The sequence below is a fragment of the Poecile atricapillus genome, chromosome 28, assembly GCF_030490865.1.
Source record: "Poecile atricapillus isolate bPoeAtr1 chromosome 28, bPoeAtr1.hap1, whole genome shotgun sequence".
NCBI classification, from domain to species: domain Eukaryota; kingdom Metazoa; phylum Chordata; class Aves; order Passeriformes; family Paridae; genus Poecile; species Poecile atricapillus.
The window spans coordinates 3,381,962-3,403,561 of NC_081276.1; the positions used below are offsets into that span (position 1 = coordinate 3,381,962).

Consider the following 21,600-nt stretch of genomic DNA (forward strand, 5'->3'; position numbering starts at 1 on the left):
GCTCCAGCTCCTGTCCTTCCTTCCCTGCAGAGCCAGGCACAGACTGTGGAGAACAGCCCAAAGCCCAGCACCTTCTCCAGCCATGACCTCCTGTCCCACTGGCCTGGGCAGGAGATGGCCAGAGCCACTCTGGGGCTCTGACACGGGAGCTGGGAGAGGATTTGGGAGCTTCCCAGAGCACAGGAGGGACCTGCTCTGGGGGTTAGAGCACGAGGGACCCAGCAGCAAAGGATCTTAAGCTCAGTTAACCTCTGCCAGTCCCTGTTACAGAATTATCTGGGCTGTCCTCTGAGCACAACCAGCAGCTCCATGTGCTGCTCCAAGTTCTTATCCCAGAGTGGGGCTTTTGCAGGGTGGGACTGCTCAGCTCTGGGAAAAGGCAGCATTTTATGGGGCAGGGGTGGCTGGAACTCCCCATTATCTCCTCCAACAGCAGGGACTTCCTGCGTGCCCTTTGCAGGCCCCTTTCCTGCTGCAGGGAGCTGCTCTCCCTGTTCCAGGGGTTTATCAGCGGAAGCAAAAGCGTCTCCCTCTCTTTGCCACTCGCCCTTGGTGCTCATGGTGCTCCTGCTGCTGCTTTCAAGAGCAAAGATCTCCAACCCATCCTCTGCAGTAAAATCACAAAGTGCAGGAGCCAGGGAACAGGAGCAGGAATAGACAGGAACTCTGAAGGGTCCAGCCTGATGTGGAGGCTGCAAGGCTGACACTAAAAACCTTCCACTGCCAGAACACGAATCCACAGGAGCCCTGTGCAATCACCAGAGATCTGTGTGGTCTGCAGCTCTGGTATCTGGGAGAGCTCCCTGTTTGTAGTACCAGAAAATGTTGTGACTCAGGCCTTAGGAAAAGACCTCAGCTCACCCACAGAGCCACTCGTGTCTCTGCCGTGGGAGGATGCTCAGAATTTCCGTGGGCAGAGGCGCACGGGCTCCCGTTTACGTGCAGACTGCACCAAACACGACCACATTTGTTATTTCCAGGAATATTCCGGAAGGAGACCCAGATGAGTCATTTGAGCCATCATCTCACGCTGAGGATGAAGTGCAGCCCTGAAACACTTTGGGCCTGGATAAACAAGCCCCTCCCAGCCCCAGCTCTGACGTTGGGGTTGTCCAGGCTGAGCTTGGGCAGCCCACGCTGGTGCCGGTGGTGACAGCCCCTCCGTTCCCCCATCCTGCCGGGATCGGCCCCGTTGCTTCCGAGAGTTAAGGACCAGCAGGAGGAAATGCGTGAGCAGGGTCCCTGATGCTGCTGCTCCCACGCAGCTCCAGCGCTGTGGTGTGGCTGTGGACCCTGAGCTGCCATGGGGACCCTCGGGGACAGGCGGCTCCTGCTCTGCTGTGCCTTCTGGGGACTCTGCCTGGCCTCGGACTATGATGGTGAGTGCGTGCCTTTGGGTGCAAAGCTGCTGCCTGTTACACTGCTGGGTATTTGGGACCTTTGTAAGATCCCTGCAAACTCATTTTTTAATGAGTTCACATGGGAGGATGCTCTGATAGAGCTTTGTGTGGGTTCTTGTTGAAGCAGGAGGTTGACAGAGGTGATACAGATGAGAAAGAAGCTGGGCTGGAAGAAACTAGAAAGGAAAAACAGAGGAGCAGTAAACCAGAAAGGACTAAAAGCTAAATCTTTAGCTAATCATACTCCCAGAGACACAACTTTACACTGGAGCGGCTCCAGACCTTTGGATTTTTGTGAAAGCCCGGCAGAGGAATTGTTCTCTGGATTCCCAGGCCTGTTCATGGCTGTGCAGAGGAATTTCTCTCTGGATTCCCAGGCCTGTTCATGGCTGTAGAGCATCACAGTCCATTGTGAGCTGTGGGAAACCACAGGGTGAAGGAAGCAGGGATGTTCTCAGAAAGGTGGCTGTGGGTGGCTCCTTCACACCTCTGCCAGCCAGCTTTTTCTGCCCATCACACCACAGCCTTTCCAGAACACCCCCAGTTGCAGGGACCCCAAGAGAGAAGATAAAGAGCAGCTTTGGGGTGAGCTGTGTGTGCAGCCTGCCCTGCTGAGTGAATAACAGCCTGCCTTCCTCTCACAGATTACTCTCAGAACAGCACCAGCGAGCAGGCCACCACATCAGAGGTCACCCCGTGTCCCCGAGCCATCCCGGGGGACCAGGCCACGGTCAACAACATCACGTACCTGCTGATCCCCGAGGCCACCCGTGCCCAGCTGGCCAGCGCCGTCACCGTCCGGCTCATCCCCAGCCTCTACAGCCTGGTGTTCGTGCTGGGGCTGCCGGCCAACGCGCTGGCCCTGTGGGTGCTGGCCACCAGGGCCGAGCGCCTCGCCTCCACCGTGTTCCTGATGAACCTGGCCACCGCCGACCTGCTGCTCGTCTCCGTGCTGCCCTTCAAGATCTCCTACTATTTCCTGGGCAACCACTGGCCCTTTGGGGAAGGGCTGTGCCGCCTCAGCACGGCTCTCTTCTACGGGAACATGTACTGCTCCGTGCTGCTGCTCACCTGCATCAGCGTCGATCGCTACCTGGCCGTGGCTCACCCCTTCTCGTCCCGCGCTTTCCGCACGCCGGGCCTGGCTGTGGGTACCTGCGCTGCCGTGTGGCTCTGCTCCGCCGCCCTGACCCTGCCCCTGACCCTGCAGCAGCAATCCTACCCCCTGCTCGGGGCAGGCCTCACGCTGTGCCACGATGTCCTGCCCCGCCACGAGAACGACGGCTTCTACTTTTATTATTTCGTGGTGCTGATCGCCTGCGCCTTCCTGCTGCCGCTGCTGCTGCTGGTGCTGAGCTCGGCCGCGCTGCTGTGGGTCCTCCTGAGTGGGGGCAGCCGCTACTCGCACGCTGCCAAGCTCACGGCCCTCGTGGTCATCACCCTGGTGGTTTTCTATGCCCCCAGCAACATCCTCCTGCTGCTCCACTACTCCAGCCCCTGCTCCAGGCTGCACAGCCGGCTGTACCTCGGCTACATGGTCAGCCTGGCCCTCAGCACCTGCAACAGCTGCGCCGACCCCTTCATTTACTACTACGTGTCTGAGGATTTCCGGGAGAAGGTGAGGAGGAGTCTTCAGGGGCAGCAAAAAAATCAGCACTTCCCTAAAGACCTCTAAGGAAATGCTGCCATGAAATTCCACATTTTCTGCTGTGAGCCTCCAGCCCGGCTCGCTGCTCCCGGGGCACTCGTCGTGCACGCAGCGGGGATAAGATGAATTCAGCACTGGAATTCCACAAGTTTCACCCAGAGCAGCATTTCCCAGGAGCCAAGTGCTTTTCCCTGTGTGCACAGATAAGGCTGAATAAACCCAGGCTGTGAGATTCTTTGCCCAGACAAGATTCTGAATGCTGGACACATCCAGCCTTTCCTGGGACGCTCCCTGCCGCTTCTCAGCTGGTCACAGACCACCAGGGATGTTCCTGCCCATACACCTGGGTCTGGTGCTCCTATCCTGGCTGCTCTCTGGCTGCTGATCCTGCTCCTGGCTTGCTCACTGTCCTTAAATGCACATTCCCTTCCCCTAAATCTGAAAAAGAGCTATCGTTGCAAAACCAAACTTCTAAATGTTTCAAAAATACTCTCCTGAATGAAACCAGTCTGTCAAAAGAGTGCAGAGCACTGGCTGGTGTAGCAAAAACATTCTTGGCTTGATTTGTAAGCAGCCCCTTGGTTATGTCAGCCCACTGTTGGTAAAGGGTGTAAAAATCCAATTCGCTCATCCCTGTTTTTGAAAATCACCCTTGGCAGCCATCAGTTCTTTGAGGTAAAGGTTGTATTAATGGATTTTGTAAAAAAATTATGTCTCATGAAGGGAAATAGTAAAGTAGGAATGGAGCAAGCCCTCTGGTTCTCCACATTTCCTTCATGTAATGTCACCAAAAGCTGTCTCTGATCAAAGAGGTGCTCAGGTTTGCTGCTTAGTGGAACCTGCTGCAAATCTGACAAAATGCAGCCAGCTCATCTCTCAGACATAACTGGGGCACAGCTCTGTGAGCAGCCAGGTAGAAAATGAGCAATAAACTTCTTTAGAGTTCCTTAATTCTTTAGTTTTAGTTAAGCACAGACTTGACAACCTAAAGCGCGAATAAGAGGCAGAGAGGATTGTCTTAAAATCGGTTTTTAATAAAATATTTATCAGAATCTAAAACAAACACTTTTCTGGACTCAGACTTGCTAAGATGTGTGTGAACAAACCAACAACTGGTCAGAGAGCTGTTTGTGTGTACCTGTGTGGGGGAGGCAAAAGGCAGGGGAGACACAAAGCTGGGCTCTGGGTGCTCAGAAACAGCAGCGACTAAAAAAACCCCAAAGCCAGGTTTGTAGAGGTTTTCTAAATAGTTGCTCTATTCACAATAATGAAAACCAGGTTATTGTTCATTAAATGTCAACAGTCAGTTGAGCAAAGCAATTGCTGGTGTGTCAGGGATGTTCCTCAAGCAAGCTGAACATTCTTCTGGTATTTGCTTTCTACTGAGGCTGATTAAGAGGGAGGGGAAGAGGCAAGACCAAAACACAGGACAAAAAAGAACAAGGGGAACTATTGCTTTAAAATAAATACCATGGTAATGATTACTCTGCATAATGTACAGTTACAAATATATAAATATTCATTTCCTTGAAAGGATTGCAAGCATCAATCACTGATAACTAGCACTGCTGCAGCTATTCAGTCACAGAACTCGATGGAAGAAGCGATTTCTGTGTCTTAAAAACCCACTGGCACTCTTCTTCTTTTGCAGTGAGGGACCATCAGGAAAAGGAAAGGAGAAGCATCTCTCTGACAGAGAGAGGCAAATGTCTCTAAGCCAGAAACAACCCAAAACAGCAGCAGAGCAGCTGGCCTTGCTGGCTTTGGCTTTCCAGCACCCAGCTGGTCTTTTCCTTGGTGGAAAAAAACTGAAAACCAATCCTTCTTCCTAAACTGACTTGCTGAGGTGCACAAAGTGGAAGCCTGAGATGTCCTTGTGCTCTCAGGGACAGGAGGGAAGACTGATCAGCTTCAGAGCCAGAACTGGGCCAAAGCCTGTGAACAGCTTTGAGTCTGCACAGCTGTGCTGTGTCCAGTGCTGCTCAGGGATCCAGACCTAAAGTTTCTGTATTCCAAGCAGGATGTTGAAGAATGGAGGAAAAATAATCTGTGATGTTTTTTTCCCTAGATAAGAATTAATGATGGTTACTAGAAACATGAACAGCAAATGTGGGATAGGGGAAAACTCTGGACCCTCAGCTGGGGTGGAGAAGAGAGCAGAGACCTCCTTTATTCCTGTGATAGGGGGAAAAGGCAACCACAGTGGTGTAACTGCAGGTTCCTCGATTCAATTCCTTAAATAAAATCATCTTTTTTCTTTTTAGCTACAAAGAGGAGCTGGTTTGGTGTAGCAAAAGTGGGGGGAGGCAGAGGCTGCCAAGAGCAGATGGACTGGAAGTGCCAAGGCTGGGAAGAAGCACTGGGAGTGAGGTCAGGATCCAGAAATCCTGTCCCATGCCCTCCCACACACTGCCCTGCTCTGTCTGGCTCTCAGGACATTAAGGCTGCTCTGCCTTTACTTTCTGAGGGTCCAGGGCTCTCTGGTTTTACTCTGAATTGCAAAACAGAAGCCAGACTCCTCTGCCTCAAGCACTGGCACAGAGACCCCTCAGACAAGGCTCTGATTGATGGGCTGGCACCACCAGCAGGAATTATTTACCTGGCAGGACCAGGGGGATGTCTGCATCTGGAATTAGGACAGTACATGTCCCAGAGCCTGAAGAAAGTGAAGAAAGGCAGGTTTAATTCTTGGCTGGAACTCCCCACCCTCATCTCCTCATCCCAGGGGGAGGTCTGAGTGCCCAAGGATCTGTGAGAGGACCAAGCAATTTAAAACAAATTCAAATATCTCTCCAGCAGCATTCACTGGGTGTACAGCAGGTGAGAGAGAACAGGAAAGGAAAACCAGAAAGGGACTGAGGACAGGAGAATGAGGAATCCAGAACAAAGGTCCCATCCCCTGGATGAAGCCAATCACAAGCATTACCAGGGTGACCAAATGCCTCATTCTCCCAACTCACAGCACTGAACAGCTGCAGCCTGAACCAGCAAACAGCAGGGTTTGTATTGTGCACTTCTGAGTTTTAAAAAAGGGAGGAAAAAAAAAAAAGAAATCTTGTTGCAGCTCACACTAGGCCTGTTATTTACCCAGGGATAAATATTGACTCAGTCCTGTGTGTGTACACAATAGCCAGTGCCTGCCAGGACAGTTGCTTGCAGGAGGTGGAATTTAGTTTAAAGGCATTTATTTACCTGCCAGGCAGGAATGCAGCTGCCAGGGTGAGGGCAGGATCTGTCCCTGCACACCCCAGACATGGGCAAGAACCCTCAGCCCACAGCAGGATCCTGGGAGCAGCCACAAGGGAAGGCTGGCAAAGCTGCCAACAAGGCAGCTCTGAAATTTCTGGGAACTTCAAGACCCAGACCTTCATCATGTCAACTGCATTCTGCAAAAGTCTGGCCCCAGACAAAAAGGGCTGGAAACTACACATGCCCAACCTCTGGGATTACCTCCTGGTTGTCCCCATGTGGACATTTTTCTGGAATAAACTTGTCTTTATTCTGGAATGGAATGTCTATACTGGGATATATTCTTGTCATGGTTCCTGTGTAAACAAGCCTTAAAAATGAATGGAGCTGGGCTTTTTTTTTTTTTCTGTTTCCATTCACCAATAAACACTCTCAAAAGGAGTTTCCACCCTGCTCTGGGTCCTGGTAACAATAGAAGTGGGAAGATAAAATATTAACACTATTTTGCAAGAGGCAATTGCATGTAACTCCTCCAAAGAGAACAATGCTGCTCCGGGCAGGAAGGGAAACTCAAAAATCTTGGCTCCTGCGCTTTTGGAAATACAAAGCTTTTCTTTTTAAGTTTTGCCACGTTGCTTGGGGCAGGTCAGACCGAGGGAGTCCAGCCTGTGACACCAGGGATTGGTACTGCCAGCAGAGCCAGGGCCTGGGCAGGGAGTACCAGGACCAGAACATGCTGTGCTGGATGCCAGTGGGAGCAAAATAAAAGGGGTTGGTGAAATCAGGCAAACATTTAAAAGGGCTGTGCCTCAGCCAGGTTAATTTTCAGGCCAGGCTTTGAGGAGGAAAGGGGCTGAGAAGGCTGCGAGCAGCCCCTGTCAGCACATAGTGCAACACAAAGAGGGCTCCCCCACCTCATCCCTGCCTCTGCTGAGGCTGCAAACGCCCACCTGAGGACTGCAGACAGCAGCAGACATGAAGCCTTTCAGGCCTGGCAGTGGATTTCAGTTTTCTCAGGTAAAATGTACCTCCCAAGAGTTTCTCTGAATTGTGGAGCCACAGGGAAGTGTTCCTCTCCTGGGTGCAGCAGACTGATGGGCTGGGGAAGATGAGTAGCCTCTTGCTATGTCATAATTGGAAAAACACACTGACTTTTATTATTATTATAATTTGAGCAAAAAACTTCTTAGCCATCTTTCCTCAAACAGCAGTTCAGCTAAGCAGAAGGCCTGGACTTAGCTTCTAAGTGTAGCTAGGAAATGGCATTTGCAGAATATCCTGATAGCAGAGAAAACACTTGGAAATGCTCTATAGGTTTGAATTCCAGCCCCTATTTTTCTCACCTAGAGGGCACAGCATATTGGTCTCTCATCACTGGAAGGGCTCCAAAGAGGATGCACAGAAGGCAGGAAAATGGACAGAAAAATAATGCTGAGTGTCCCCCTTAGAGTTCCAGATCTGTCCCAAGGGGCAGCAAAGCCTACAGTTCTGAGGGCATCAGGAAGTAGTCATCATTCAGATTCTGTTCTGCAGCAGGTCGTCTGGAGGAACAAACTCATACAGGAGTTGATTCTGAGCCTCTTCTCTTTATTTAAATTACGTATTTCTGTCAGAAAGAGAACACAAGGAAGAATCACCTGTGATGCACCTTTGTGAGATATCACTGAGCCTGGGCAGGGGAAAGCTGAAAAGGTCACAGAGCTGGGAGGGATCAAATCCTGCCCAGACCCCCCAAGAACCCCACCCTGAGCATCCCTGAGAGCGCTGTCCAAACGCTCCTGGAGCTCTGGCAGCCTTGGGGCCGGGCCCATTCCCTGGGGAGCCTGGGCAGTGCCAGCACCCTCGGGGGGAAGAACCTTGCCCTGAGATCCATCCCAAGCCCTGGCACAGCTCCAGCCCTTCCTGGGCTCCTGTCCCAGAGCAGAGATCCGAGTCCATCCCTCCTCTCCCCATCACGAGACTGATGAGCCTCCCCTCAGTCTCCTCCGCTCCAGCTGAACACACCAAGTGAAAGGCCCCTTCACTCCGCTGGGGCTGAAGCCACTGAGGTCACAGAGCCTTTCACAGCTGCCCCAGCAAGATCCCATTCCCAGCGATCCCTAAAGAGTTATAAAAACATCCCTTTGTGGCGCACCGAGCCAGCAGGAGGATGCCTCAGGCTGGCTCCGAGCAGGCCCCGCTCAGGGCTCACCATTCCGCCGGCGCGGCCTCGCCCTGGCCGCCGTCCCCGTCCCGCGAGCTGCCGGCCGTGCTCAGCTCCGCCACCACCTCAAACACGTCCGATTCCACGGCGAAGGCGTCGGGGTCGTACTCGTAGGAGTAGTAGGACAGGTCTGTGTGCAGGGGGGACCCCTCCTCGGCTGCCGGGGCCAGCAGCGCCGCGGGAGCTGAAGGAAGGGGTTTGGTCAGGGAGGCTGCGGGGCCTGCAGGTGTTTGTGGGGCTCTCAGGGGAGGGGAGGAGCTGCTGCAATGGCAGAGATTTCAATTTCCCAGTCTGAGAGCTGGGCACTGGAATAAAATGAAAGGAAAGAGGGGGAACAGAGAGAAGGGTGAAGGGGAAACAAGGAGGAAAAGGGAAAACAAGGGGAGAAGGCAAATAAGGGTGGGAAAAGGAGGAAATGAGGGGAAATGAGGAAAAAAAGGGGGGAAGAGGAGGAAACAAGACAAGGAGGTAAAGAGAAGGAAACAGGACAAGGGGTAAAGAGGATGAAACAAGAAAAGGGGGGAAAGAGGAGGAAAGAAGGGCAGAAAGGGTGATGTAGTTTGAAAAAACATCTCCAAGCCTCCTTTTCCAGCATGGAATTAACTGAGGTGCTCAAGTTCAGATCCACCACCCTGAGGGCTACACACAGTGAGATTGAAGTGTCATGCAGAGGGCAGATGGCACAGGGAACCCACTCTGCACCCTGAAAAATCTCTCCTCTGACCAAGTACCTCAGGTAAGGAGAGCCCCATCCATACGGGGACATGTTCTGTGCATCATTTCATAAAACAAGAGACAAAGCTGGAGGGAGACCCTGAGGGAACAGCTCACTTGGTGACTGATCAGTGCAGGCAGACAACTTTCTTTTCAGCCCATTAAATGTGAAGATTTCAAGACCAGGAGTCCACAGCAGAGCCATTGACTCCAGCCTGAATGAGGAGCTGAGGTGCCTCTGCCCCAGCACAGTCTCACAGCACAAACTTCCATCATTTCATGTAGGGACAGACTCAGCACAGGCAGGAGCAAGAATTTCTCCTCTTCCCACTCCCTCCAGTGTGTGCTGACACTGGCAGGTCCCTCTCACAGCACACACCCCACTCACACCAGGCTCTGTGCTGGGTGACTGTTCCCTGTCCAGAGGGTAAACTGCAAGATAAAACTTCTAGGAATAGCAGCACATCCGTGTTTCCTAAACTGCTCCTTGAGCCAGCTCAGCTGTCCATCCTTTCTGTTTGCTCTCTGTGTACACTGCTCTAATCCAAACCAAAGCAAGCACTGAAGCAGAATTATTGCAGGGAGGAAAAGTCCCCCGCCTGCCCAAAGCTGGCTTTATTTAAAGAGAACACTCATCAGGGTCTTTGAAAATGTTTGTTCTCTAGAAATTAAATATCTGAAGGATCTTCCCTGTTGCCTCCCACATCCTCCCAGCACTGGGCAGGGGAGTCAGGCTCTGTTCACTCCTTCTTGGCCTCCTCCCTGTGAGAACCTGCCAGATCATGAGCTCCTTCTATGAATGGGTGATTGCTGTCCACTGGGGATGGGATGAACATCACAGGCCTGACTCTTCCCAGGAATTCAGTGCTGGAGTCCAAGCAAAGAGCACAGGCCGACGTTTCCTGCTGCACACAAACCACTCTCCCCAGCACCAAATGTTTGTGCTGAGGCCAATGTTTGCTGAGCAGTGATGGGGGAGAGGAAAAACAGCCCTGTGCCAGTTCACTCAATCCTGAATGAGCTGCAGCCCTGTGGGGAACGTGCCAACCAGGGAATTTTGGGGATAACTCCACTTGGAAGCAGAGCTCATGCGGATGTTCCAGGTAGGAGCTGGTGCAGGTGATGGTGTTTAATTAGGAAAAAACCAACAATGCACAAATAAAAGACCATCACCAAACAAAAGTGTCATAATTCAACCCAGAATTTTCTTCCAGTTCCAGCCATTGGCCCTTCTGATTGCTGGAGCAAAACTGTGCAAAGGACAGGGCTGTGGGGAGAAGGCAGGGGGCCAGAGATGGAATGAAACAATGTTCAAGTGTGTGGGGCAGCAGTGCTGGGGGTGTCAGTGCTGCTGTGAGCAGGAACCCCCCCAGCACTGCTGCCCCACACACTTGGACATTGTTTTCCACCAAATCCATGCAGAATCACAGCACTGTGATGTCAACATATTGTCCTCCAACATCAGAGGCTGTGCCATGGCTGTATCTTGAGTGCCTTTGGCAGAGGAGATTTAGGCAGTTTCAGAAGAGAGGTAATGATATGTGGAAGCAATCAAAGCACCACTTCATCAGAGTGACACTATCAGAGCTACTGGGGATCCCTCAGGCTCCAAAGTCCACCCAGATCCTTGTGGTCAAGGAGTGACAAGGACATCAGAAATTCAGTGAGATTCCAGTTTGTAACTCAGCTCCTGCTCCAGGGTTTTCTATCCAAACAAATATTGCAGCAGGCTGTGAAGGCACACCAGCACACCCACAGCTGAGTCCATGCTACTCATCAAAATCCTGTTCCACCCTTTTGAGACTCAGTAATTCACCTGTGAGAAGGAACAGCTGAGGAAGGGGATTCACGCAGGAGTTACTTCAGCTGAGTCCTGTCACTCTGCAATCAGAGGATCCCACCCATCTCTACAAAAAAAGGCTGCAGTTTTAAGGTCAAACCTCAGCCATTCTGCCTCGCTGCAGACTTTGGGAAGGCATTTTAAAATTGACAACAGCAACAGCACTTTGCATCCTGAACTTTCAGGGCCATCTATGTTCAATTGCTCATCTTTGAACAGCTGGAATTTATTCCAGCAAACCCACTGGCGTGTGTGGAACTTCACTGTGGGTCTGTGTGTGCCAGAGGGAGCCCCAACACATCCTGCAATTCCCACTGATTGTTCCCACTGCTGGGTAACAGGGACAAGACCTCAATTAAAGCATCCATCAGCCCAAGCTGAGCTGCACCAGTCTCATGGCAAACACAGGAGGCTTCCAGACAACACAAACACCACGTGCCTCTCTGAGAACGCGGCATTTCCTGCAGATTAACGCACCCAGTGGGTTTTACACCAACCTGCCCTGAGCTTGATTCGGCTCCTGGAGTTTTGCATCCTTTTAGGAAGTCACAGATTTAGGCATGGCTCAGCAGAGCCCTTGCTGGAGCACCTGAGCCGACTTAACCCCATCACATGCTCCAGCAGCACGGAGCCCAGGAGAGCGTGGGTGAGGAGGGGCTCATTCATCTGCTGCACTTTGATTCATGTCCCGTGTGCTTGACCTGAGAGGAGCCTGGAGGATTAATGAAAATCACATGCTGGGCCCTTTTCCTGGTGAAGGATTTAGTCAGTTTGATTCCTGAATGCTCACTCTGCCATGGCTGCTCCCAGCCCAGCATCTTTCTGCCAGGAAATTTGGGCACTCCCAGATCCCAGGACAAAGGCAGCTCCAAGTGCTTGTGCTTTATCAAACACCCATATGGCACTCAAGTTTGTCCACCTAAAATCTGCATAACTGTGCCACACAAAATAATCAGGTTTTCCCCTTTTGCTCCTTCTGAGCCAGCGCTGTTTCTATCAATTCAGAACAGGAACCACAGAGGGATTTTCCTTTGAATTCAATGCAGATTATATCAGAAACTCTGTTCTGAACATTTTTTGGATTGTGGATTACCATCAAGTTCCATCTTTTTTTTTCCCAGGTACTCATATTGAATTTTGATTTGAAAATAATGCAATGGTAGCCCCATTTTTGTAGACCTCAGAGTGGCCTCACATTCCAGCAGTGCTTAAATGGAACAGTTTGGAAATGATGCTTGAAAGGGTTCAGATTGCATCATTTCCATGCTGAGCACATGACACATACAAGGAAGAAAAGGCAACAGGATATAGATATATAGATATATATATCAGGAAAAAAAAAGGGGGGGAGGAAAATAGTAGAGACATGAAATACTAAGACTGAATGACCATTAGATACTGTCACAATGGAATATTCATCATGTTTTTGCACTTTAATAAGAAAACTGTCCATCAGCTGCTGTCCAGAAGGGAAAGAACAGGATAGTATCTCATGGTGGACATGTGTTAATCTTACTCTGGTGCACAAGGAGGACAGGAGGAGGCACAGAGGCTTCTCCTGAAGAATTAAACTGGTTTTACCACCAATTTGTTGGGAGAGTTGGAGGCCAGAGGAAAATTAATGAGTGGAAAGCAGCCAGGAAAAATCTAGTCCAGTTTATTTACTAGAAACAGCACAAAACAAGCTATTCTATTGACCTCCACTGCTTCTTGGTGAGATTTACTGTGAGCCATGAGCGAGTTCGACACGAGTCTTGGAAAAAAGTGCATGAACATAAGCACCAAATAAAATGAGCAGCCAAATTCCTGGCTACTCCATCCACTGACCTTAACATTTTTGCTCACTAAGGCTCTTTATTCCAAACAGCAGCTCTGAGACAACCAAGACTGCCAGCTCTATTTTTGCACAGAACTGCAGGGACAAAGTTAATCCACCTGGATTGGAGTCCTTGCAGTGGTTTGGGCTGTTGTCACGTCCTGCTCAGCTGTTTGTTGGAACACATTACATCAGCCTGGCTTTAAATGGGATCTTTCCAGCTTAATAGTGGAAGAAAAGATCACAGAGAGTGTGTTGTTCAAACACAGCAAGGCTGAGAAAATAGGAGGGTCGGTTGTCCACTCCTACAAACAATTATCTAAATCCTGCAGGTGCTGAACTGAGCAGGATTCCTGCATGACTTCCTGAAAGAAAAAGGACTAGGAGAGCTGTCTGCTACTGAATACCTCTCATCCTCAGTTTCCTTGATATCTTCATTTTTTCCTGATTTCTGAATATTCTGTCTTTTCTATGAGATGTAGAAATTCAACATCTTTAGTTAAAATGTGCTTGAGAGCCACCTCTACTTAATGCAGGGATAGGACAAGCTTTAACCTTACTAAAGAGAAAGCCTTTGGATAAGTGCAAAGGTATTGCATTACCTGCTGGAGTCTGGGGAACACTGGGCTGCTCAGCTGTGTGGGAATGTGTCTCCCTTTCTTCTGGCAAGTTCTTGGCTGCAAATACAAAGAAAAATAAACTCATCTGTCACATAATTCGTTAATGCATCTCTAGAAAATGTTTGCATTTCCAGAGGTGGCATCATCAGTTCCCTGATACACTACACACCTTGAAAGCCCATGCAGCATCTCCAAAGCATGTTACATTTCATGGATTTAATTTTTATCCAGGGGTATTCACTTCAGATCAAACAGTATCACTAATTTTCTCTTCAGTTCATTCTGACTGGTAAAACATGTATTCATGAGAACAGAAAACCAGTTATTTCAAGCTGAAAAGCAGCTGCCCATATAATTTAATCAGCTGTACTATGAACAGCAAAATAACACAGAGCAAGTCTGGAATTCTCCTCCTTCCCCTACCACAGGTACGGAATATTAACTTACTCAAACGAGGATTTACAACATTCTGCAACTGGACCATGACAGAAAAGGGAAGTAAATGAAAACCTACAGGCAGAACACTGAGACATGGGCATCTGCTCTATCCTGGTGTTGTTCCTGCACGATGCCACCTCCATCTGGCAGTGGTTGGGGTAGATGTGCCCGTCGGAGCCGCAGACGGGCTCCCCGTCGTAGCCGCAGTCCCGTGAGCACAGGCACTGCTCAAAGTACTCATCCTCCAGGCAGCCAAAGATGTTGTTGCAAGGGCCAGAGTGGACAAAGCCTGGGAATGAAACAAAGCCAGTCAGTTTTGCATAGCATGGGGAAGGTGGAATGGAAATATTTCAAGGATATCAGTTTTTATGTTGAATTCGCTAAGATTTCTAACAGGAATTTACAAACTTGATGGAATTAGAAGCTCTGGGAACAAAGTTGCCTTTTTTCAAAGAACACTGTGGTGCAACAGCTTTCTGAAAGGGGACAAAGCAACTGTTTTTTGGTCACACAGCACAGAAAGGAACACACAGTTTCTGAGGAAAGTTATTCCTTCCATGGATGTATGAAATTGTTCAATCTTCCTGCAGTTAATTGTGGGACTCCATTGCAATGTACTGGAGAGAAAGAAAACCAAATTGCATGGTAACGATTTTTTTACCTCTTTGTTTACTGACATGTCTCCCCTTGTGCAGGTTCTTCCAGAATCAGACATTTTATCTTGCCTCTGAAGCAAGTCACACTTTATTGCCTGAACAGCACCACTGGTCTGTTTGTCATGACTTTAGCACTGCAACCCCTCAAACCTTTGTGAAATTTCCATTAACACAGAGAGCAAAACACAAACATTTGTCTGAATACAATTTTGAGTTCAGAACACCTGTGGGTGCTGTTTTTCCAAAAGATCTGGGTGGTTTTGGGGCAACTCACTGTGGTGGGTTTAGCACTGGCTAAAATCACTAGTGCACTTACTTATTTTTCGCTGTGAGATATGGATTAGGAGAAGGGTAAAACAGGCTTAAAATTTAAAAGGTATGAAGAAAATTTTATTGACAGGACTAAAAGAATAAGAAGTATTAGAATAAAATTTTTAGAACTTTTTTCCTTCTCCTTGCCTGACTTTTTTTTTTCTTAACTGACAACACAGAGACAAACCTTGGGATTAGGCACTGAAGAAACTCTTAACAGCTTTTCTCAGAAGAATAATTTCCATGGGTGGCTTTTTTTTTCTTAGTAAATATTAATTAACGTGAAACCAGCAGACTCACCAACCCACTGGCTGGCTGAGCTTTCCACCTCGTTGCAGGTTGGGCCATCGCAGAGCTCCCGGGCCAGGGGGCTGTTCTCACTCACGTTGTAGAAACGAGTGGCTTCAAAAGCTGCAGCAGGGAGGAGAAATCACAGCTGAGCCTCCTGCCTGGAGATGTGGTGTCAGCAGGGATCAAAGAGAAACAGGCACAAACCTGGCTCGTAGTAATCGTACACTTTGATAGGAACAGGGGCTGTTTTCCCAACTATGTGCTCTCTGAAAGCTTGGACCTTCACACAGGTCATGCACTGGCTGGGAATCTGTGTGAAATGGTGTAAAAGACTCAAAAACTACACTTGAAGAGAGAGATGAACACAGCATGTGCCCCAAAGTAACACACCAAGCACAAAGACAAGACTCCAAGTACAGGGACAGAGATAATGAATAAAAACCAACCAGGATGAACTAAACCAGGATGCTTTGCTGACCTTTAAAACACATATTTGCCACAGAGCAATGGCAGACACTCCAGCTGTGATCCCTGACTTGCCCACAACCACCAGACAATTTCCTGGTGCTGACCAAGCCAAGAGAGATCTCACCTTCCACTCTCATGTCTGTGCTGTGAAATCTAAATTATTCTGCGTTTAGCACTGCTAGTTGTACCTGAAAGTGAGGTTATTTCAAGGCAAAAATCTAAGTGATATCTACCTAAAACCACTTCATGAGCTGAATTGGATCACCTGCCTCTGTTAAGAGGCCAGTTAAAGCTGCAGAGTGATCCTCACCCCTGAGGGACCCCAACACTCTGCCTGTGCCTCATCCCCTGCTCATTTGCCTTTCATCAAAATCCAACAGAATTATAAGAAAAAAAGCCATTACCTCATCAAAATAAAATAGGACTTTTCTTCCATCCACTTCATATCTTTTTAATCCAATTTGCTTGTTCATCAATAACTGGGGGTAAAAAAAATGAATTAAAAAAAAAAATCACCGTGTTTAGTTCAATCTCATTTTATAGAAAACAGATAGAAGTGAGAGAATAAGTTTTTGGGTTGCTTAGAAAACTGATCAGACACTAATCTCCAGGGATTTCTTCTGCTGGAAAAGGGTGCTTCCATAAGAGAGGGAAAATGCAAAGAGGTTGAAGTTGCTGTCACACGACTGAGGGTAAAAAGCCACCTGTGTCCTTCTGTGTGTCCTGCTGAGGAATTCTGGCAAGGTGCATTTATCCCCCTGGGACTCTGCTGATGCCTCATCCATAATCTCATTGAGCAGCTCCCAGATTGTTTTCAGTACCAAGGCTCCAGCAAGACCTCAGAGACCCCAAACCACTCAATGAAATCTCTTATTTCCACCCCTCAGACCACCAGGGAATCTCCTGGACCGCACTGGGGATTGGCAGCCCCCTCCTCCCACCAGCTGAAAAATCCAAAACATTCTTCTGCCAGGAAAATTAATCCTCACATTTGAAAAGAGCAGCCATTTGAAAGAGCCCCAGGCACCCTCCCTTTAGACAAATGGGGTCAGGCCAGGCCTCTGCTCCTCATCTTCTCTCCCTTCAAGGCTCAGGGATTTGGAATTTGGGGTTTGCATTGTACCAGGCAGGCCTACAGACCCAGCTCTTCTGCTTTTTAGCTGCACATCTAAGGAACCTTTTCCCCAGCTGTGTGCTCTCTGAAAGTTTGGACCTTCACACAGGTCGTGCACTGGCTGGGAATCTGTGTGAAATGGTGTAAAAGATACAAAAATTACACTTGAGGTGGAGAGAGAGACAAATGAACACAGCAGGTGCCCTATCTAAGGGCACTTCCCACATCTCCAAACTTTTCTTTTCAATTTTCCAAAAGTTCCTCCTATGATTTCTGCACTTGGAACATCTCAATACCATGGCTGTACTGTCCTGCCTGAACAAACACTACTATTTTGATAATTTGTATTTAGAATGCATCTGTCACGTGGAAAATATTTAATACTGAAGCTAGGGAGGATGAGGATTTGTGGAAAAGGACTTTTGTGTTTTAATCAAGGTTTGGGGAGCCGAGATAGGGCCAGAGCACTCTATTCTATAACTCTATTCTCCAAACTGTCCCATGACTTCAATTTCTGTCAGACAATCCCTTTTCTAACAGGGATATTCTCCTGGGGTTTTTTTGGTTTTTAACGTTACTTTGAGATCGCAGCCTAAAATCTCTGTGGAAAGTGGAACAAATTATTATTATTATCATAATAATTATTATAATAATTATTACTACGATTATATACTACCATATTATAATACCATTATTATTTAAAATGACATGGAACAAGCAGCATTCCCACTGAAATTTGCCCAAACCTGCCACCAGCAGCTTTAGCTGTGACTCTCCTCAGCAGAGATTTGTAAAACCCTGCTCCCCAGCTTCCTGCTATTCCTGTAACAAGCAAAGCAACATGTGTTTAAGTCCCACACAATATGGAAAGGGCCAATTTAATTTGTCCTTATAATTTTAGGGGCCTGGTGGTGGCTGTTATTACTCAGCAGTCCATGGCTGCAGACAGTCCTTTTATGAGGGCACGGAGACGCCGGCGCCACCGGGAACTGCTCAGCTCAGCTAAAGCTGCATTTTTTCTGGTGAGGTTTGATAGATCCCAGCCTGGGGTGACCTCCTGACCCTGTCGACATCCAGCATTATTAGGAGGATTTGTGGCCGGGCTGCCCGGGTGTGCACAGAGCGCTCATTAAGCGGAGCTGCCCCGGGGCTGCACGTGGGGCTGCTCCCACCCTGGGACCAGGGAAAATCCTGATTTATAGCCCAGCCCCTCCACAGCAGGCCAGGGAATGGGGAAAAGGCAGCAGGGGCAAGGATGGGACTTGCCTCTGCTCGAGGTGGTGCCCAAAGTATACGGTGGAACTTCAGTGGGTGAATTTCATGTTGGGCCCATGTTTGGTAGCCATGAAGAAATCACAGGTTTGGGTGGGAAGGGACCTTAAAGCTGATCCCATTCCACCCCTGCCATGGCAGGGACACCTCCCACCATCCCATCCAACCTGACCTTGGACACTGCCAGGGATCCAGGGGCAGCCCCAGCTGCTCTGGGCACCCTGTGCCAGGGCCTGCCCACCCTCCCAGCCAACAATTCCTTCCCAATATCCCATCCAGCCCTGCCCTCTGGCACTGGGAGCCATTCCCTGTGTCCTGTCCCTCCAGGCCTTGTCCCCAGTCCCTCTCCAGCTCTCCTGGAGCCCCTTTAGGCCCAGCAAGAGGCTCTGAGGTCCTCCCAGCAGAGGTGGATCTACAGTGGGGTTGTAGCTGCACTTTCACTGCCTGTCTATAGATCTGCTTGAGTTTTGCCACTACATTTCATTTTTAGAAATGCAACAGGGTTTCTGCAATAAAAACCCATGGAATTCAGCTCTTCAAGGGGAACCGTGCCTTTTGAAGATGCAAAATCCTTCCCAGTTTAGGAAAATCTCCCTCTTTCCAAATGAAGCAATTCTGATCTGGCTATGGGAACAGCAGAGCCTCCTGGGCTCACAGACTTCTGACAGAAATTCTTGGCTGTGGCTGCCCCTGGATCCCTGGCAGTGTCCAAGGCCAGGCTGGATGGGGCTTGGAGCAGCCTGGGACAGTGGAAGGTGTCCCTGCCATGGCAGGGGTGGGGCTGGATGGGCTTTGAGGTCCCTTCCAACCCAAACCATTCTGGGATCTACTGCAAACAGAAGTGTTTTGTGATATCACACAGCCACCACAGTGTGGTACCAGCAGCAGTGTCCCTTGACATGAATCCCCTCACATTAATCATTGATTCCCAGTTATTCTCAGTGTTCCTCTGCTCAGAACACGCCCAGCACTCCCTGAGCACAGGCAAACCATCACACAGAGCACAGGAGGAGCTTGTGAGCAGTAACTCCACACAAACTGAGCCTGTCTGGTTCCCAAGCTGTGTGTCAGCAGCCCCAGGGCAGAGCACGGCTGCCCTGGGAAAGGGGAAAGTGCTCAGGAACAGTAACACAAGGGCACGTGGGACTTTGGTTCCTCAGCCTAGAAACCCTCAGCTCTGTCCCCTGCTGACATCAGGAAAGGAGACATTCACCCAAATTTGTTATTTCTTCTTTGCACATTGCAGAGCATTAAAAAAAAAAAAAAAAAAAAAAAAGCAGTACAGGAATATGTTCCTTAAGAACTTTCCTGTTCTTCTGCAGTGAAATCCCCTTTATGCTCTTTCTTTCAACCCTTTTCCTCTGCTCACAGAACATTCCATAGGTTTAACACCATAAAGATATCCTGCTCTTCTCCTCCTGGGACATTTTGAGCTCTCTCTGGTTCTAAGCCAGGTTCTCATCCATATTTTTTCTGCTATTATTTACATGAATGACTAAGAAAGAGAATGTATTTGACAGCACTACACATGACCCTCACTCCAGCACCTTCAGCAGAGGAGGGAAAGCAGGAACCAAACCCACTGCAGGCCCCCTCACCTCATTTTCCTCCTTTCTCTTCCCATGGGGATGCTGGAGAACTCCTGCTCCTGGCCTTGCCCCCATCTGAACAGCCATATTCAGTTTGTTGCATGAGAGAGAATATCAGACTCTCAGGCAAAAAAAAAAAACCAATCCATTTTACATGCTTGGATTTGAAAAGAGATTTCTCCATGTGCAGGTTGTGAAGGGATATAAATAAATTCAGTTTTTCTCTTTATAGGAATAATTTCATATCTGATCCTCTGAAAGGATGCAATTGCTTCTCAGGGATTAATACAAAAATTTCTGTGGCTTCAGGGACACCCCAGAAGACATCTGACAGCAGCTCCTGATGTGGATTGTAAACCTCTCCAGAGGGCTTTTTCCTCCAAGAAAATGCAATGGTGTTTCAATTATAAATCAACAAAGTCCAGTGAAATCCAAGAGAAGATAAAGCAATGTGCACTCCTCCTTGAATTATGATATCAAACTTCACAATGGTTCTATTTTAAAATTCTTTCTTCAGATCCCTTCCCCTCCCAATATAAAGAGATAAAGTTATTAACAGAAGAGGTCTTTTAGAAGCAAAATATTTTTTAGCTCTTTACTAGCTCTCAAGGATGCAAAACTTTTACACCTCTTCAGTTAAACAATCTTTAAAAAAATCTTTGCAGCATAAGAACCCCACCAGTGAATGCAATGTTCTACAAAATGTAATGAGTTGTAATGAATGTAATGCTCCCACAAATATAAAGCAAAGCTCAAGATTACAGTTCATCTGCCCTGAAGGGCTGGCTGGGCACGAGGCACATTCTGTCCACCTCAGCTTGGCTGCAAGAAACACGATGTTCTCCCAGAGAGAAGGGGGGGAAAAAAAAAGGGCAAAAAATTCCAAGACACAGAGCCTCCAAAGAAATGGGATCCAGATGTTGGAGATAACACAGCCCACTAAGCAGCCATAAACAGCTCCTGTTAGAGCACATTTGCACCTCAGCTTTTCCAAAGGGGCTCAGTTAATTACTGTGCACTGGCTCAGGAAAACCTTGGCTTGGCCTGGGTTGGGTTTGCTCAGAACGGCTGTTCCCTCATTTCAGAGAGAGATTTTTTGACAAGTGAAATCTCTTCCTCCCCCTTCCCTATTTTAATTGCATCTTTTCAGCACTGCTCTGACACTCAGTGGCCTCCTCTTGTCCCTCCAGGGGGACCCCAGCCCTGCTCCCCCATGGCAGCCCCTTACCTGCTCCAGGCTCTCAATATCTGCCCGAAACCCCGAGAACAAAGGCACTTCCAGCACAGCCATGTTTGAGGATCCAGAGTGCAGCCATCTTCCCATGGGAACAAAAAGAGAGAAAATGGGAACAAACTCAAGATCCAGGACAACAAATGGACAACTCAGAATGGAGAAACCAACTCCAGAAGCAAAAAAACCCCCAAAACACCATATTTAAAAGGCTCTCCTCCTTGAAGTGCTTGTGGAAAGACAGTTTGAAAAATCCTCTTTTCCACTCTTATTTAACAAAATTATGCCCAGTTAACAGAGGGTAGGAGATGTTCTGGAGCAGAGAGGCAGAAAACCAGAAGGATGCAGTCACCTGTGGGGCTGCTTGCTTTCTTTTTCAATTAATCACTGAGAAAATGCACTTGGTAAAAGGAAATAAATGCTTGGAGTAGAAGAAACTTCTATTCCACTGTGACAGGAGGGCTGTAGATGGAGTGTGGTGGGAGAGGGATGCTAATTCTCAACACCAGGCAATGTCATTCAATCCTGGGGTTTCATAAATGGCTGTTTCACCCTGACACTGAGAAAAGGGCTTTTGCTAATGAGTCAGCAAAGCCACTGCCTCGTTGGTGTTAAAGAGTTCAGTGCCTAGATCATCCTCTGGAGCATAACTGAAAACTCAGAAAACCCTCTGAAACTGAGTTGTTGTTGTGTGTACAAAGAACCCACACACAGGAAGGTGTGGAGACAAAGTCTGTCGGGGCTATTGCAAAAGTCTCAGTTTTTGCAGCATGGCAGAGGAGTCTCCATCCTAACACAG

The 21,600-nt window shown here is 48.6% G+C and overlaps 2 protein-coding genes across 2 annotated transcripts in view; one reads left to right on the forward strand and one right to left on the reverse strand.

Annotated features, from left to right (window-relative positions):
* Positions 1 to 980: 980 nt before the first annotated feature.
* F2RL3 (F2R like thrombin or trypsin receptor 3) lies at positions 981 to 6,659 on the forward strand. Its single transcript, XM_058858705.1, is given in 3 exon segments — positions 981 to 1,379; positions 2,045 to 3,026; positions 3,028 to 6,659. Coding segments are annotated over 3 exon segments (1,122 nt in total). The 5' UTR covers positions 981 to 1,303; the 3' UTR covers positions 3,092 to 6,659.
* Positions 3,240 to 21,600, reverse strand: part of CPAMD8 (C3 and PZP like alpha-2-macroglobulin domain containing 8) — a 54,838-nt gene continuing 36,477 nt past the window's right edge. Inside the window, exons 36-43 of the mRNA XM_058858704.1 lie at positions 20,799 to 20,886; positions 16,000 to 16,074; positions 15,332 to 15,437; positions 15,137 to 15,247; positions 13,945 to 14,157; positions 13,413 to 13,487; positions 8,429 to 8,624; positions 3,240 to 7,843 (exon numbers count right to left, since the gene is read on the reverse strand). Coding sequence (XP_058714687.1) covers position 7,843; positions 8,429 to 8,624; positions 13,413 to 13,487; positions 13,945 to 14,157; positions 15,137 to 15,247; positions 15,332 to 15,437; positions 16,000 to 16,074; positions 20,799 to 20,886 — 865 coding nt within the window. The 3' untranslated portion in view covers positions 3,240 to 7,842. The remainder of the gene's footprint in view (positions 7,844 to 8,428; positions 8,625 to 13,412; positions 13,488 to 13,944; positions 14,158 to 15,136; positions 15,248 to 15,331; positions 15,438 to 15,999; positions 16,075 to 20,798; positions 20,887 to 21,600) is intronic.